Source organism: Daphnia pulicaria, chromosome 10, assembly GCF_021234035.1.
Source record: "Daphnia pulicaria isolate SC F1-1A chromosome 10, SC_F0-13Bv2, whole genome shotgun sequence".
In the NCBI taxonomy this organism is placed as follows: domain Eukaryota; kingdom Metazoa; phylum Arthropoda; class Branchiopoda; order Diplostraca; family Daphniidae; genus Daphnia; species Daphnia pulicaria.
This window is the reverse complement of record NC_060922.1, coordinates 6,006,148-6,020,796: the sequence shown is the minus strand read 5'-3', so window position 1 is coordinate 6,020,796 and position 14,649 is coordinate 6,006,148. Positions and strand designations below refer to the sequence as shown.

The 14,649-nt window shown below is 38.4% G+C and overlaps 3 protein-coding genes across 13 annotated transcripts; 2 read left to right on the top strand and 1 right to left on the bottom strand.

Moving 5' to 3' along the window:
* The first annotated feature begins 84 nt into the window (after positions 1–84).
* LOC124314646 (apoptosis-resistant E3 ubiquitin protein ligase 1-like) lies at positions 85–4,784 on the top strand. Of its 2 annotated transcripts, none has more exons than XM_046779902.1 (14): positions 85–105; positions 842–990; positions 1,071–1,143; positions 1,219–1,415; positions 1,478–1,740; positions 1,803–2,600; positions 2,668–2,809; positions 2,879–3,000; positions 3,068–3,143; positions 3,208–3,416; positions 3,480–3,689; positions 3,750–3,938; positions 4,000–4,262; positions 4,327–4,784. In XM_046779902.1, the coding sequence occupies exons 2-14, from the start codon at positions 855–857 to the stop codon at positions 4,427–4,429; spliced, it is 2,781 nt and encodes a 926-aa protein (XP_046635858.1). In that variant the 5' UTR covers positions 85–105; positions 842–854; the 3' UTR covers positions 4,430–4,784. The 2 variants fall into 2 exon arrangements, with proteins under 2 accessions (XP_046635858.1, XP_046635856.1); XM_046779900.1 differs by lacking the exon at positions 85–105 and adding an exon at positions 531–782.
* Positions 4,785–4,949: 165 nt separating this feature from the next.
* Positions 4,950–9,983, bottom strand: LOC124314680 (F-box only protein 21-like). Of its 10 annotated transcripts, none has more exons than XM_046779970.1 (12): positions 9,567–9,983; positions 9,128–9,506; positions 8,894–9,066; positions 8,549–8,831; positions 8,383–8,478; positions 8,124–8,313; positions 7,830–8,005; positions 7,136–7,203; positions 6,030–7,068; positions 5,584–5,928; positions 5,298–5,498; positions 4,950–5,235 (listed from the first exon to the last, which is right to left on the bottom strand). In XM_046779970.1, exons 1-9 carry the CDS (start codon positions 9,893–9,895, stop codon positions 6,996–6,998), a joined length of 1,767 nt encoding a protein of 588 aa, XP_046635926.1. In that variant the 5' UTR covers positions 9,896–9,983; the 3' UTR covers positions 4,950–5,235; positions 5,298–5,498; positions 5,584–5,928; positions 6,030–6,995. The 10 variants fall into 10 exon arrangements, with proteins under 10 accessions (XP_046635926.1, XP_046635924.1, XP_046635923.1 ...); XM_046779968.1 differs by having other exon boundaries at positions 6,040–7,068; XM_046779967.1 differs by having other exon boundaries at positions 5,584–6,215; positions 6,935–7,068.
* A 301-nt stretch (positions 9,984–10,284) lies between these two features.
* Positions 10,285–13,118, top strand: LOC124314699 (probable methylmalonate-semialdehyde dehydrogenase [acylating], mitochondrial). The gene is made up of 11 exons (XM_046780010.1): positions 10,285–10,437; positions 10,611–10,748; positions 10,813–10,962; positions 11,029–11,262; positions 11,320–11,532; positions 11,590–11,709; positions 11,776–11,902; positions 12,045–12,226; positions 12,290–12,469; positions 12,574–12,672; positions 12,761–13,118. Exons 1-11 carry the CDS (start codon positions 10,405–10,407, stop codon positions 12,860–12,862), a joined length of 1,578 nt encoding a protein of 525 aa, XP_046635966.1. The 5' UTR covers positions 10,285–10,404; the 3' UTR covers positions 12,863–13,118.
* The last annotated feature ends 1,531 nt before the right edge of the window (positions 13,119–14,649 follow it).

Sequence of the window (14,649 nt, the reverse complement as noted above, 5' to 3'; positions counted from 1 at the left end):
CGTCAAGTAAAATATACGAATACAAAAAACAACAATCGCTGGGCGAGATTCCCGTTAAGTTAACGGAAATAAATGGAGGACAAATAGTCCCGAACGAAACGTAAGGTAAAATTTTTATTGACTTTTTAATTTGCTGAAGCCAATTTAAGAGAAAATGTCCGATGCGCCTTGACTAGTTCTTTGCATGGCGCTGGTGGATTAAACACAGAAATACGCATGAGTATTTTTATCGTCATTTCATTAACGATAATGAAGTAAAATACTCTTAAATAATTTTATATTATCTTTCGACGTTAATGTAATAAAATTTGTCGGACGAAACACGGATACTTGATAGTTGATACGTCTAAATTCTTACGCATATTAAGACATAGCGTCTAAATAATAAGTTAATGTATTTTTTAAAAATTCGGGTAATTGTGACGCGACAAAAAATCTTATTAGTTATTGTAAAAGACAGTCTTTTGTACATGCCGTTATTTGAGCCAGAGGGTTTCTCCTACCGGCTGTCTGTTGAACTACACTTGACAACAAACAAAAAAAAACATCCGCAGTAGTCGTCTGTAGAGTAAAATAAAGGCTACGCGATTTTACTTGATTATTTCCAAAAACAAGTCATTCCATGTACAATTTGATTTTCTGAATGTCTGAATCTCTGATTTTGCGAAGAGTAAAAAAAAATATATAATAATTTAAACTTCCTTGTGCCTTCTGCTCTTGTTGATAAAGTAGCCAATGTTAAAGAGAATTCGTTACAGTCGTGCATGACGAATGTGTTCAAGGTTAGGTGTAACATGGACAGTCAAAAGAAGTTGATTTCCTGATTTAAATTCCCAACTAGATAAGAAAATAATATGCCGCTCGCTAGTCGCTGTATTGCTTGGTGGGTGTTGGTGGCTTTCACAGTTGCAGTTGTAGTTTATTTTGGATCAAATAAAAACCCAAGAAATGCCCTGGGCAACTTATTTCAAAAGTGCTCTGAAAATAAAGGCAAGTTTTGGACTGTTGTCATTACTGTTAACTTTAAAACAATTTTCCAAGTACTTAATTTCTTTCTTTCTTTTCCAAAGGGACCAGTAACGAAGATACAAATATACTCTGTTTATGGCTAAAAGATTCAAAAATTCTTGATCTTGCCGGGAGGTAAAGCAAGTTGCCTGACGTAACCTTGAGTTACCAGATGTATGATTAGCAAAATTGTTTGTTCTTTTCTATAAGGTTACCAGAATTAGGTGTGAAAAATTTAGAAGATGTCTATAATTTGGAAGATCTCAAAATCAAGACACTGCTCGGTCCAGATGAAGCACAAAGATGGTTATCGGCTCGCCGATCGCTTCCCTTAGATCCAAGCAAGTTGCCCGAAGTAAAAGAAAAGTTTTTGATTGACTCAGCTCAACAGGCAGCTTGGAAATGGGGTAATTTTAGAGACACAATTTTTTAAAATTTTACCTTTTAAAAATCGTGGATTTGAATTTAGTGAAAGAAATCGCCGTTTTGCTACTTATTGTTTGGGGAATAAGTCGGTTAGCTATCAGCTGTGGCTTGATTCGGTCTTTTTGTCCAATTTCTGCAAACGGCCCTGTTTCCCTTGGGATCATTGACTTTTTCGTCGATGCTGATATTAAACAAACTTTTTTGCACTGGTTAAGTGGAAACAGGGCACTAGCTAAAAATGCTCAAGTCGATTTCCAATGGGAAGAACCTCTGATGGTTGGAAACACTGTATCCTTTACTGTTCAAGTAATCATTGATTCAATTCATCTACATTTTCCACTGCTTAAAATAATAACTTTCGAATTTAGTTTTTTCAACGGTGGAGTAGAAGGCCATATCCAGTAAGCGACGCCGATTCGATCCGTATCAACATTAGGCAAGGAGCCAACAAAATAGCTGCAGCTGTACAAATTGGTAGCTCAATGGCAACCGAAGCGAATTTGGTGAAGGCAACCTTTACTGTTCGCAGAGCCGGCCAGTATCATATTGATATTAATTTGGGGTCCATTCCCATCTGGGGCAGTCCATTTGTCAAATACTTCCGACCGGGTCCACCCGATCCTTCCAAAACTACGCTTGTTCGTCCAACATCGATGGTGGTCTGTACGGCTGGTATCCCTCATCAGTTGCTTCTGGAACCTCGTGATGAATACGGCAACTATTGTTCATGGAATCATGATGCCCCAGGACAGCAAAAAGCTCTTGATGCATTTTCCTGCGAAGCGTATGCAATAGGGTCATCCGACATAGTAAGACCTCTTGTTCAATGGCTTTGGGTGGAGTTGATGCACCGACTCATCATCAACGTAACATTCAACGAAGAAGGCATTTACGGAGTTCGCCTTAAACTTGATGATAGCATAATTAACAAAGGCGAATTCAACATGATTGCACTGTCGAGAAGCGAAGCCGTTCAAGTCGAGAAGGCCCTTGTAACAAGAACGGCAACGTACGAAACAAAACTGCTGACGATCAATGGAGAGAAGTGGAATAAGAACAAAAAAGTTTTTTTCTCCATTTCACCAAAACAAATCGCCTTGAAAGAATATATTCTTGGAATCATTCCCAAACGTTTGGCGACTTTCCGCTTGTGTCCAGCAACCAAAGTATAACATTTTCCCTGTTCAACGTGGCAATGAATCTATAATCACCTGATTTTTTTTTTTTTACTAGGTTACATTTCTTAAAAATACCAATAAACAGGAATTCCCTGTTTTGGTTATTGAAGATGGCGCGCAGTTCACCGTAGAGTTGTCCAGCAAAGAAGCGCACCTTATGGCCGCATCTTTTGCGCATTATCTACTAAAAAATATTGGTATTGTACATTTTTCTTTACTTTTAAAAGTAAAAAATCAATTTGTATAATTTTCTCTTTCGCTCTCAGGTGGCTCGGAAACTTTCACCGACAAGCAAGGATTTTTTTATCAAGAAATTCGAAAATTTCATCAGAAAAAGCCGCACGAGAAATTATTGCTTCGCGTCGAACGTGACAAAATCTTGGAATCGGTAGTCAATTCAAAGTTGAATCCTAGCCCGGATCGCTATAATAATCATTATTTTTTCCCCTATGCAGTCAATGAAATTGACAAAGTCTTTCAGTACCACCGATTGGTGCAGAAATTATGAAATAAGTTTTATCGGTGAACAAGGTAAATAGATTACAAGTTATTCAATGTTTTGTCGCTTTACTTCACAATTCGCATTTGAATTTAGGCCTTGATTGGGGAGGATTGCGTCGTGAATGGATCGAGTTACTTTGCGTTGCCATTTTCGACCGGAGACACAGTGGTTTGTTTACCAGTTTCTCTGAGGACGGCCAGGCGTTGGTCCATCCAAATCCCAAGATGCCTGCATCTTGTAAGCTAAAACACTATGAATTTGCCGGTAAATTGGTCGGTAAATGTCTCTACGAGTCTTCACTGGTAATTTAACTTCAAATATTTGAATTATTTTGAAAGTTGAATGTTATCAAACATTGTTAATAGGGAGCCACTTACCGGCAGTTGATAAAAGCGCGTTTCACTCGATCGTTTCTCGCCCAGCTGATAGGACTTCGTATTAATTACAAGTACTTTGAACACGACGATCCTCCACTATTTCTATCGAAAATCAAATACATCGAAGAGAACGACGTTTCTGATATGGAATTGACGTTCACAGAAGATGAATACGACGAACAAGGAAAACTATTTCGGGTACGCTTTTGATTTTGTAATCTTCGTTTTACTTCTGATTAACAATTTTTTTCTTCTTAGACTGTGGAATTGATCCCAGGCGGAACACGGATAGCAGTAGACAACGTCAACAAATACCGATATCTAGATGCTTTAGCCCAGCATCGGTTAGTAAACTCCGTCAGAGATCAAGTCGATGCGTTTATCCGTGGATTGGGTGAATTGGTCCCCGATAATCTTCTTAGCATCTTTGACGAAAACGAACTCGAGGTAATGTCAGATAGTCTTACAAAATTAAATTAGTTGCTGATGTGTGATTGCTTCATATCAGCTGCTCGTTTGCGGCACAAGCGATTATAGCGTTGCCGAGATGAAGGCGCACCATGCTGCTATTGGTTCTTCTCCGGAATTCCAGAAAGTATTATCTTGGTTTTGGACAGCCGTCACAAATTTCGGATCAGAAGAAATGTCTCGCCTACTCCAGTTCACCACTGGATCTTCGCAGCTACCACCCGGGGGATTGAGCGAACTTCAGCCCAAACTTCAAATCGCGGCTTCCCCGTGCTTTGGCACCCTTCCCACCGCACATACTTGGTAATATTTTATTAGTTTAAAACTGACGTTTGAGTCTTAACGTTTTCTTGTTTAAATCATTCAGTTTCAATCAGTTATGTCTGCCTGACTATGAAAACTACGAACAATTTGAAAAGGCCTTGTTGATAGCTATAAATGAAGGCAGCGAAGGATTCGGTTTAGTTTAACTCATTGAAAACGAGTTGCAACGAAGTTTTGTACTTGTTTATTCTCCAAGTCAATCGAACAGAAAATACTAGTTTCGGTGGTTTTGTTTAGATATTTTGTCCAGTGCGGTGTGTGTACTTATATATTAACTAATAATCTCACCAACAGGACCTTTCTGAAAATTCTTATCATATGTACTTAGCTGTTAGCTCAACAATCTTTTTCTACCAATATTTCGATTGAAAGAGGATTATAATAACACTCTGTTATAAAATATCATACAACTCCCTCCCAGTTGCAGCTCATTCCCACTATACATAGCTATACTGTTATTGTTGAAGTACATTTGTCATCAATACACCAGTTCTCACTTTATTTCTGTCGTTTAATGGACAGTCATTCGCTCGCTTTCATCCCACCAATATTCATTCACATTTATTTTATTTTTCGAAATTTAACATTTCTTGCGCTACATTTGGTGGCAGTAAGAAATAAGATGGTATAATTAAATAAATTAAATTATTGGGATGTTTTTTTTTAAAACATAGGCAAGCATTTTTGCGATAACGGTCACGATTGAACGGTAAGAAGAACACATTTTTCAATAGTTTCGGCGTCCGCCAGATGTGCTATTATTTCCATCAACGACTACTTCGACGCCGTGCGATACGCTGGGTACTATCGGAGAAATTTCACAAGTCGACCATTCCGGTTCAGAACAGACACCAAAAACAGAGACGAGAACAAGAGCCACAAGCAGGCCAATTCCACCGGTAGCCAATAAGATAATCCCGGCAATGTCACATCGTAAATTGTATCCTTCGGCCTACGCAGAAAAGGGTAATTGAATAGATTGGATGGGGAAGGATTAAACATTGAATACCATACCACTGACGTAAATCCTTCTCTTTTTTCGTATCCGAAAGCCAATCCTGTCATGGTTCCTCCAAGAAACACGCCAAAAGAACTGAAAATGATGATGAGGATGGCTGTGATTCCATGATCGAAGGGTTTTGACCGATTAGGCAATAAATTTCCGGTACTTGGTTGACGTTTCACCATTTTTGTTTTAAATCAAAATTTGATGCGCTGTGAAAGAAATAACTTATTATTAGGAAGTGAGAAATTAGAGAGGAAAAAAAAACACCATTTCAGTTTAGTGCAAGTACAGTACTTTATCGAAGATTAAATAGAGGTCTCGATTTGTCAATGCGCTGTCCAACCGGTCCAAGCTCAACTGATGAATTTTTGCCGAAAATTCTGTTGGCGGCGCTGCACAGACTGGTTTTCTTGACCAAGCAGACTAGCTGCACGTCGTCGTACAAGTGCAAGTTACTGAATAATCACACTGGAAATGCAGGGGCGATGCAGAGGGAACGAACGTAATTGGCTTATGTATCAGCAGTCATTCGGTCAACTATCGTTGCTGCCGAGAACCCAACAGAGTGACGAGGCACACCTTTTACTGACGCACGGACAAGGAGTAATAATACTGCCTTCAGAACCCAATATAGCCCAACTCGTTCCCATGTTGGATGACATGTTGGATGACATAACCAATATTAATAAATGTCAAAACGAAATTGACACAAATAACTCGTAAAATATAATATGATGTACCGTAGCTTACTTGTTAATGATATAACACTTATCAGTCCTCGGTGATATTGTTCTCCATTCCATCCACTGCGCATATTGATCATAGCACCGGAATGCAATCTGCAACGTGCGACGAAATATAAACTAAGACGCGCTATCCATCTAACTTGGAACGAGACACGTCTATGTGTCAGCGGTCCACTCCAACTGTTTTTAAGTTAATACATATAAGGTTCTGTACTTCTGTGAATATGTACTTTCTTATGCATCCCGATAACTGTCCTTCAATCAGCCATTCCTCACAGTTAGATGCACAACCACGACATCATTTGTTTTTCCTTTCATAACTTTGTTTCGCTTTACATCAATGCACGGGGAATATTAAAAACAGAGGACTTAGATTTGTATAGGTGTCGTTTCTAAAATTTTCCTGTAGATATGGCCTCAAAAAACGAAAATCTTGAATTACAAAAGGGAACTCAAAAGAAAAGCTAGTCGTAAATCCCTTCAGCTGGTTAATATTAATTCTTGGCTTTACGCAATCAGTGAACTGGGAATTTAGCAAAGCAAGGTAAATTAGTTATGCAGACATGGTAACATGTACACTTGTCTTATGCCTGTACACTAACGAGAGTGACGCCTATCATTACTTCAGTTATTGGCGCGCTAAAGTTGCGAAACCATGTTGTTTCTTATTTCAATAATTTTTACTTGGTGGTTTCTGTTGAAAAACCTATTACTTAAACTTTCAAAGGTACTGTACAGAATAGTATGGCTTCCTTTACCCGGTAGCTTTGTCTAAAAAAAGTCGTGCGCATCCGCATTAAATGCAATTGACGTACCCTTACGCCCGTCTAGCAGCTGTCTAGCCTCAAGTCCAATAATTCCACCCTCACTAAAGAAAGGTGATAGAAGGAATGACTTACCCAATTTTAACTTGCATCATCAAGAAGTCCGTTTTTTGTTTGGATCATAATTTCTGTATAGTTACACGATGCGATGAGGCGGACTAATCCAATAGAATGGTGACGTCACGAAGCTCGTATATACAGCATACTGCCTACGTAATAAAAAAGAAAAATATATTGCATATGAATTGAGACGACTGGTCAAGAATAATTATTTACCTAGATGACAACATACAGTATGACATGACATATGACAACCATATGAGATAATGGACTGCAGCTTCAATCTAAAAATTTTCGTTCAGGATGCAAAGGTATCTCACAATTTAGACAACATAAAGTTGAATGCACATGATGTACCGCATTTTTGCCAATCCTCTTTTAGCGCTTAGTAATCAGTCCCATAATGTGAACAACAACTTCTTAAAATAGGGAAGAAGAATTTTTTAATTCGCCATTTCTGCTCACTTTCTTTCTTTATTGTTGTTTTTTGTCATTGAATTCAGGCAGGAATGTTTACTTACATATTGACATAGATATCATGGAGTGGCTAGTCAAGACGGGAGGCATAGTATTTCACATATAGTTCTTGGTTTCCAGGTTATATAGTTTCTTAGTTAAGCGTATTTTGTTTTAACACAAGTGATTCATCTATCCCGTAAACGGTCACTTTACCCTTCTATTTGGGATTCAAAGAAAGTCAAACAAGACTGTTGTACTAAAAACTAATATTGCTAACCCATAATGATAGGAGATCGATACTCTCAGGGTTAATATCTTAATTTCAATGCTTACTTGCATTTTAATGTAAGGGTAAATTAAATGATACGGATTTCTTAATTTTTCTTCCTTCCGTTTTGTCTAACTTAGCATTGTCTTCACTAGGAAAATTAGTAGAAGAGCAAACAGTTACTTGATTGGTACTTTCGTCCCCACTCTGAAGCAAAGATAGAGCAACAGAATCGTCCTCTGGATATTGTACTTTCATTTCGGCGTTCGGGATGTACCTTCGGCCGTCGAAACGTTCAAAGTATTTGCCAATTTCCGGATGTTTGATGGCAGCAGGAGCAGGATGAAGTTCCAATTCGCCTTAATGTTTGCCCAGACGTAAGACACAAATGTTATTAAACAAAGAGAACGAGAATCTCATACATTTACTTGAGAAGAAAACTCATTAAAGCTAATCTCTCAATATATAAAAAATTACCTTCTTTTACATCGCAAAGGTTTCCATTGTTAAACAGGACATTGTAGATGACTGGTTGACGAGGACGGTAGTACCACGCGTGAATAACGACCAATCGATCCATTTGTAGCCCATTCACGTTTGTTCTTTTGTGCATCATGATTAGTCCGACAGCATATTTAACTAGCGGAAATCTACGTTTGATATTTTTCTGAAAATAATAAACGGAAATAAAACAATTCAATCAAAGTCTTAGTCATAAATGCCAAATAAAGAATACCTTTTCCTTGGCGTTCTGGGCTTGAGCTTTGTTTAACTTTGCGCTGCAATCTCTTATTAATGACTGAATAGCTTGATTATTCATAAACCCGTCAACCTATGCAAAACAAACCATCAGAAATAAAAACCATCAATTTTTAACAACACATATTATAAAATTTAATTACTTTCTTGAGAAGCTGAATTGCCTCTTCCAGTTGTTCACCGTGAAGTTTGCTTAATTTGGCGTATTTTTGGACTAAGCTAGCCTGATTGGGATCAATTATGCAAGCCAATCGATAAAAATGGAGTTGATTTTGCCAATCCAGAACATTAACTGATAGCAAATTCTCCACCAAACCCATGCAAACGTTTTTCACTGGAACGGTCGAGTAAGTTCCAGGCGGTCGATGTGAAGCACCCCCATTACAAGGATCGTTGTAGTAGTAAGTGCAATTTAGATCGTCATCTCTTGAAGAATATAACAAAAAATTTTAATAAAAGGTTTACAATGGGTAAACCATTTTAATTACTCAGAAAACTCATTCCATCTGAGAAGAAATGAATGAGGAGTGGACGAAAATTCCTTAAATGAGCGGAATATTTTAGGGGAATAAACAAGTTCGCACAGAATTCCCATTCTCTTTGCCACCTCATAGTAGATGATGGCCAGGATGAGTGGTACTCCCACTCTCATCTCAAGAACCTTCAAATTTAAAGATATAACAAATTGCTTAAAAACAAAGGATATCAAGAATACATTTTACCTTTTCAATGCAAAACATAACAGTTGCAAAATTTACAGAATTTTTATGGAGGACATATTTCTGTAAACCCAGCTCTTTGTATAACACTTGGTTTATGACATTCAACATCTCCATTGCTGTTTTGTTCTTGTCAGTACTTGTATCAGGGTTTAGGCTCTCTTCAGCAATAATCTGTCTGACTCGATCAGTGATGTTCTCTAGGACTTGAACAACATCATCATAACTAATTAGATATTGCTCTTCCATTAAACCCCACTGAGAGATAAGTACAGCCCCATGCAACAGGGAATCTACTTGTTTCCACATTCTCTTTGCAATGTGTATTCGTGTATGTTCCAGTAGTTTCTCTGCATAAAATTTGAAAGTCAAATTTTCCTTTCTGAATAAACAGAATATTAGGTCATCTACACAGAAAATTTATGAAAACTTGTGTACTCACGATTGGGGGTGAAATAAATGCTTTGAAATCTCATCTTCAAATAATTCAAGGGGATGTTTACCACCAATTAAGTTGTCCATCACTTTTAGAGGTGGTTTGCCATTTGGGAAACTTAATGAGGAGATACTTACCAAAGTATCTAGAACTTCTTTTTCGACATCGAGTCTTAACTTCCACAACTTGTTGCGTTTCCTTATTAAGTTATGGAACCTTCGGCATGCTAACATAATATTTTTCAAATCGTATGTGGAGGTAATGAACTCAAAAATCAGACATAAAACTTCATCAGAGAAGCACGAAAAAGGTGAAATGGTCAGTAAATTCGCCATTTCACAGTGCACAGCACAATAGTGTGAATAAACAAGTTTTAAACTTAACCCCTAAAATCTGAGAATGACGACTGAAAAATGTATAATTTATGGAGTTGCCAGTTCGATAGCAAAAAACGCAGACAGCAGGGGCAGCCGGAGCGCCGGAGATAAATTTGAAAATTTCGACTTTTTGGGTTTTTGCTAATTGCCTGTTAATATCAAGTATTTATTCTGCACCCAATCTCATGAAAGTATAAAGTAAAAATACAAAGTATATAACATATATGGTTTGGAAATCACTAATCAGGGAAATTTAAATTACTTTAGTTTCACTTTTGAAAAAGGCGCAATTTCGCTAGCCATCTATAGTAGAACTTCAATACTAATCCTTCATTTTCTTTCAATACTAGATGTCGTGAATCCGTTTGTGTTGTTTTAATCGCATTAGATTTTTTTTCCCACAATTCGTTTATCCTTTTTCGAGTAGCAGTTCGGGAACGTGATCGTACGAATTTTGTATTCTAAACATGGCTGCTATCATGCTGCGCACCGTGTCTCTTGTAAGTTATTTCAAATCTTTAATTATTAAAAAAGTTATTCTTATCTTAAATCATAAAATCGTGTTATGTAATATCCTATATGCGAAAGTTGCTTGCTGGATCATATCGGCTGAGATCGGGATGTTTTGTTTTTATATGGTGTGTCTAAAAATTGTTTTCATGTTTTACTTTAGATCCCAAAGTCTTTCCAACATGCCAGTCTGCGTGGAAACCACTGTGCCATCCCCACAACAAAGCTTTTCATCAACAACAAAATGGTTGAATCAAAGACAAATGAATGGATTGATCTTTGTGACCCAGCTACCAATGAAGTATTAAATTGCCCATTTTTCAAATATGTTTCCTTTCCCAACATGTTTTCCCTATGATTTCAAGGTAATTACAAAAGTTCCCAAATCAACTCGGGAAGAGATGGAAAATGCTGTTGAATCAGCCAAAGCAGCTTACAAAACATGGTCCAAAACATCCATTCTTACAAGGCAGCAAGTCATGTTGAGATATCAACACATTATTAGAAACAGCATGGTATATGAAGTTGATTGCTATCTCAAATTTGAAATCTAATTTCCTATTGTTTCTTGGATGTTTCAGAAAGAGCTGGCTAAAAGCATCACTTCTGAACAAGGTAAGACCTTGGTGGATGCTGAAGGTGATGTACTTAGAGGTCTCCAGGTTGTTGAACATTGCTGCAGTGTAACAAGTCTTCAATTGGGAGAGACTATGCCAAACATTGCCAAGGATATGGATACGTTATCGTTCCGAACTCCCTTGGGTGTTTGTGCAGGAATCACGCCCTTCAACTTCCCAGCCATGATTCCACTTTGGGTAAAAATTTCCTAAATATACTATGAAAATAATTTTCTAAAGTCTCGATTTTAATAGATGTTCCCCGTCGCGCTCGTTTGCGGTAACACTTACATCGTCAAACCTTCGGAGAGAGATCCTGGCGCTTGCATGATGCTCGTTGATATGCTCCGTGAAGCTGGTGCACCTGACGGTGTAGTCAACGTAATCCACGGAGCTCACGATTCCGTGAACTTCATTTGCGATCACCCTGACATTAAAGCCATTTCCTTTGTGGGATCCGATCAAGCCGTAAATCAGCAATTCTGAGTAAAATCTTACAACTAACTAATCGCTTTCATTGGTCAGGGCCAATACATTTACGAGCGAGGATCACGTCACGGCAAGCGTGTTCAAGCCAATATGGGAGCCAAAAATCACGGAGTCATCATGCCCGATGCTAATAAAGAAAATACCCTCAATCAACTGGTAATTTAATTGGCTAATACTCCTTACATAAGCAAATATTCAACAAATTTTTGGTGATCATTGTAGGTTGGTGCCGCTTTTGGCGCTGCTGGTCAACGTTGCATGGCTCTGAGCACTGCTCTCTTTGTTGGCGAGGCTGCCAACTGGATTCCTGATCTGGTTGAGAGGGCCAAGAAACTCAAAGTGAACGCAGGTATGTTCTAGAATATTTGGGAAACGAAGTGAAACACTAGACAAGGGATTGTGTGTACCTTCTACCTAGATGAATTATTCATAACTGAAGTCCCTTAATTCTGTATCAAGTACTTATAATTCTTTTGTTTTCCTTTCTCAAGGTCACATTGCTGATGCCGATCTCGGTCCCGTCATTTCTCCCGAAGCCAAAAACCGTATCCACAAGTTGGTTCAATCAGGCATCGATGAAGGAGCCCATTGTATTTTGGATGGTCGTAAGATTGTCGTTCCTGGATTCGAAAAGGGCAATTTTGTTGGCCCAACCATTTTGACTGACGTCACGGTAAATATTACATAACTTATTGTTTCCAAAGAATTCTAACTTACACTATTAAATTGTTTTTAGCCTTCTATGGAGTGTTATCGCGAAGAAATCTTTGGCCCCGTTTTGGTTATCCTTAAGGTGAACACTTTGGATGATGCCATTAATACAATCAACTCTAACATGTATGGCAACGGCACGGCCATTTTTACCACCAACGGAGCCACGGCCAGGAAATTTACTCAGGAAATTGACGTTGGTCAGGTAAATGTTCACATCAGTTGTGGTACAACCGTTGAACCCATTCTGTCTCCTCCCTAACTAAACAAGGAAAGATTTTTATAAAATTTTATCTTTTTCCGTAACAGGTTGGAGTTAACGTGCCGATTCCTGTTCCGCTTCCGATGTTTTCCTTCACCGGCTCACGTGGATCTTTCCGTGGTGATACCAACTTTTACGGCAAACAAGTAAGATTTAGTTTAAAGGTTTAATCGAACGTTGATCCAGTTGCTTCACACACATCTTTTGTTTTATCATTCTCGCCAATTTTTGTAGGGAATCAACTTCTACACTCAATTGAAAACAGTGACGCAGATGTGGCGCGAGCAAGATGTCACCCACACACAGGCAGCGGTCGCAATGCCAACAATGCAATAGATACCTACAACATGTAGTTACCCTCAGGCCGCGTTGGCGAGAATGATTTTTACAATTACAAATAAGGAGAGTTACAATAATCTCGGTGATTGTTTGTGAGCTTTGTATCAGTTCATCCAAAACCTCCAAGTGGAAATTATGGGCTCTAAAAAAATGGAATATCTTTTGTTTTGCCGTATAAGTTTGTTGTTCTCTGTATTCCAATGGGGTTTTTGTTATTGTTAAAATAATAAAGTTGCAACAGATTTTCTCTTTCTCCACTGGAAATCATGTTATTGTTTAACGATATGATCCTAAAAAATGTTGTGACGGAGATAATTGAATTCCAAATATCCAGTCCCTATGGTATCGGTAAGAATGTTGTGGAAACCTTAAAATAGTCATAATAATCTAATAAAGAATAGATTCCATTTTCCCGTTGGAACGCCGCCGAAAGTGCAATGACGCAAAAGCGCATGCCATACGTATGTTGAACAACCTTTGTAATCGGGAAATGTACCACTATTATTTCCCGTTATCACGTAATCCGATTCGTATGTAATTATAGAAACAGATAAGGAAGTTCCCGGCAGAAGAAAAAAAAGATTTTATTCGATCGGAAGCGTTAATTTTTCGTATAGTAATTAGGAAACAGTAAAAACGAAACGGTTGACAAAATCAGAATAGGCGAACTGCGGGCGATAAACGGTATTTCACACCACGTCATAATCTCGATGATATTAAAAAAACACTCTACTACCACACACGAGAATTACCAAACAGCTAATGACAAGGTCTTCCATTGTCTTGCGGGTGTATATACCTTAGGGGGGCTATATGGTACTTTTAATGCTATACATACATTGGTAGCATTCCGGAGGTATGTACAGCATTTGTTCGTCACCGCAATAATTGCCTGATATTGCCGCCATCCGAGTCATTTCAACGGTGTTGACCGCAGATAACGTGCTGTGTAGGCTCGGTGCTAAAGATATACACACATATTTGGATACAAATGCCTAGTTATCCTGTGTCCCTTTTTAAGCCCGTGTGTCACCTGCTTCTGTCTCGGGTGCACTGGGCCGAATCGAGCCGAATAAGCCGTGGGATAACTTCTTAACAGAAAACTAAAAGGAATAATATCATCACCCGGCTCAAAAGAGACAAATTTTTAAAGGAAATGGCACGACAGACGTAACGTTCGTGTCGTCGTCCGGCAGAATGTGAAACTATAAGCAACAACTAGGTTATCTTTTAATCACATTTTTTCTCACCGTAAAATACAAATTCTTCGACTGGACATTCGGAAGAAAACAATTCGCGGCGAATCGTGTAAGAAATTTCCGCAAAAAATTGAAACTCGCGATAAAAGAGAGTGTACGAATATGTTACGTGGGTACAAAGCAAAATTCAATTCGGTGGTATTAACTCAGAGGGTGTTTTTAATGATTGTTTTGCCTGTTACTTTTGTAAATTAAGCAGGGAAAGTGCCGGTGATCTCTGGGACTGTTCCTTCATGTGCATCTGCTTTTTTGAAAATTGCCGATAAATTGATGTGAACGTCCTCATCTTTTAGTCTTGCATCTTAGTCAAAAGAAATTCCACTCTTTTTCTTCGCCGAGTCCCGTTAGAGTCCGATATCATCTCGTTGGTCTTCGCAATTCTTCCCGTGCAACGCAGCGAAACCTCCGTCATCATCTTCAACGGTCTGAGAATAAATAATAAAAATACTTGGAACTTTGTGCCGGGGTCCTTTTTTTAAAAAAAATTCACACGGTCTATCGCCTAAGCTAAGCGACGAGGCGACG

Excerpts from the sequence above, each read along its gene's own strand:
- LOC124314699 (XM_046780010.1), top strand. The coding sequence starts at position 10,405 with ATGGCTGCTATCATGCTGCGCACCGTGTCTCTT. Across the intron at positions 12,470-12,573 it reads AGGAAATTGACGTTGGTCAG|GTTGGAGTTAACGTGCCGAT; the intron begins GTAAATGTTCAC and ends TTTCCGTAACAG. Across the intron at positions 12,673-12,760 it reads CCAACTTTTACGGCAAACAA|GGAATCAACTTCTACACTCA; the intron begins GTAAGATTTAGT and ends CAATTTTTGTAG.
- LOC124314680 (XM_046779966.1), bottom strand. The coding sequence starts at position 9,895 with ATGGCGAATTTACTGACCATTTCACCTTTTTCGTGCTTCTCTGATGAA. Across the intron at positions 8,314-8,382 it reads CCCAGAACGCCAAGGAAAAG|AAAAATATCAAACGTAGATT; the intron begins GTATTCTTTATT and ends TATTATTTTCAG. Across the intron at positions 8,006-8,123 it reads CCTTTGCGATGTAAAAGAAG|GCGAATTGGAACTTCATCCT; the intron begins GTAATTTTTTAT and ends GCAAACATTAAG.
- LOC124314646 (XM_046779902.1), top strand. The coding sequence starts at position 855 with ATGCCGCTCGCTAGTCGCTGTATTGCTTGGTGGGTGTTGGTGGCTTTC. Across the intron at positions 991-1,070 it reads AAAGTGCTCTGAAAATAAAG|GGACCAGTAACGAAGATACA; the intron begins GCAAGTTTTGGA and ends TCTTTTCCAAAG. Across the intron at positions 3,939-3,999 it reads TTGACGAAAACGAACTCGAG|CTGCTCGTTTGCGGCACAAG; the intron begins GTAATGTCAGAT and ends GCTTCATATCAG.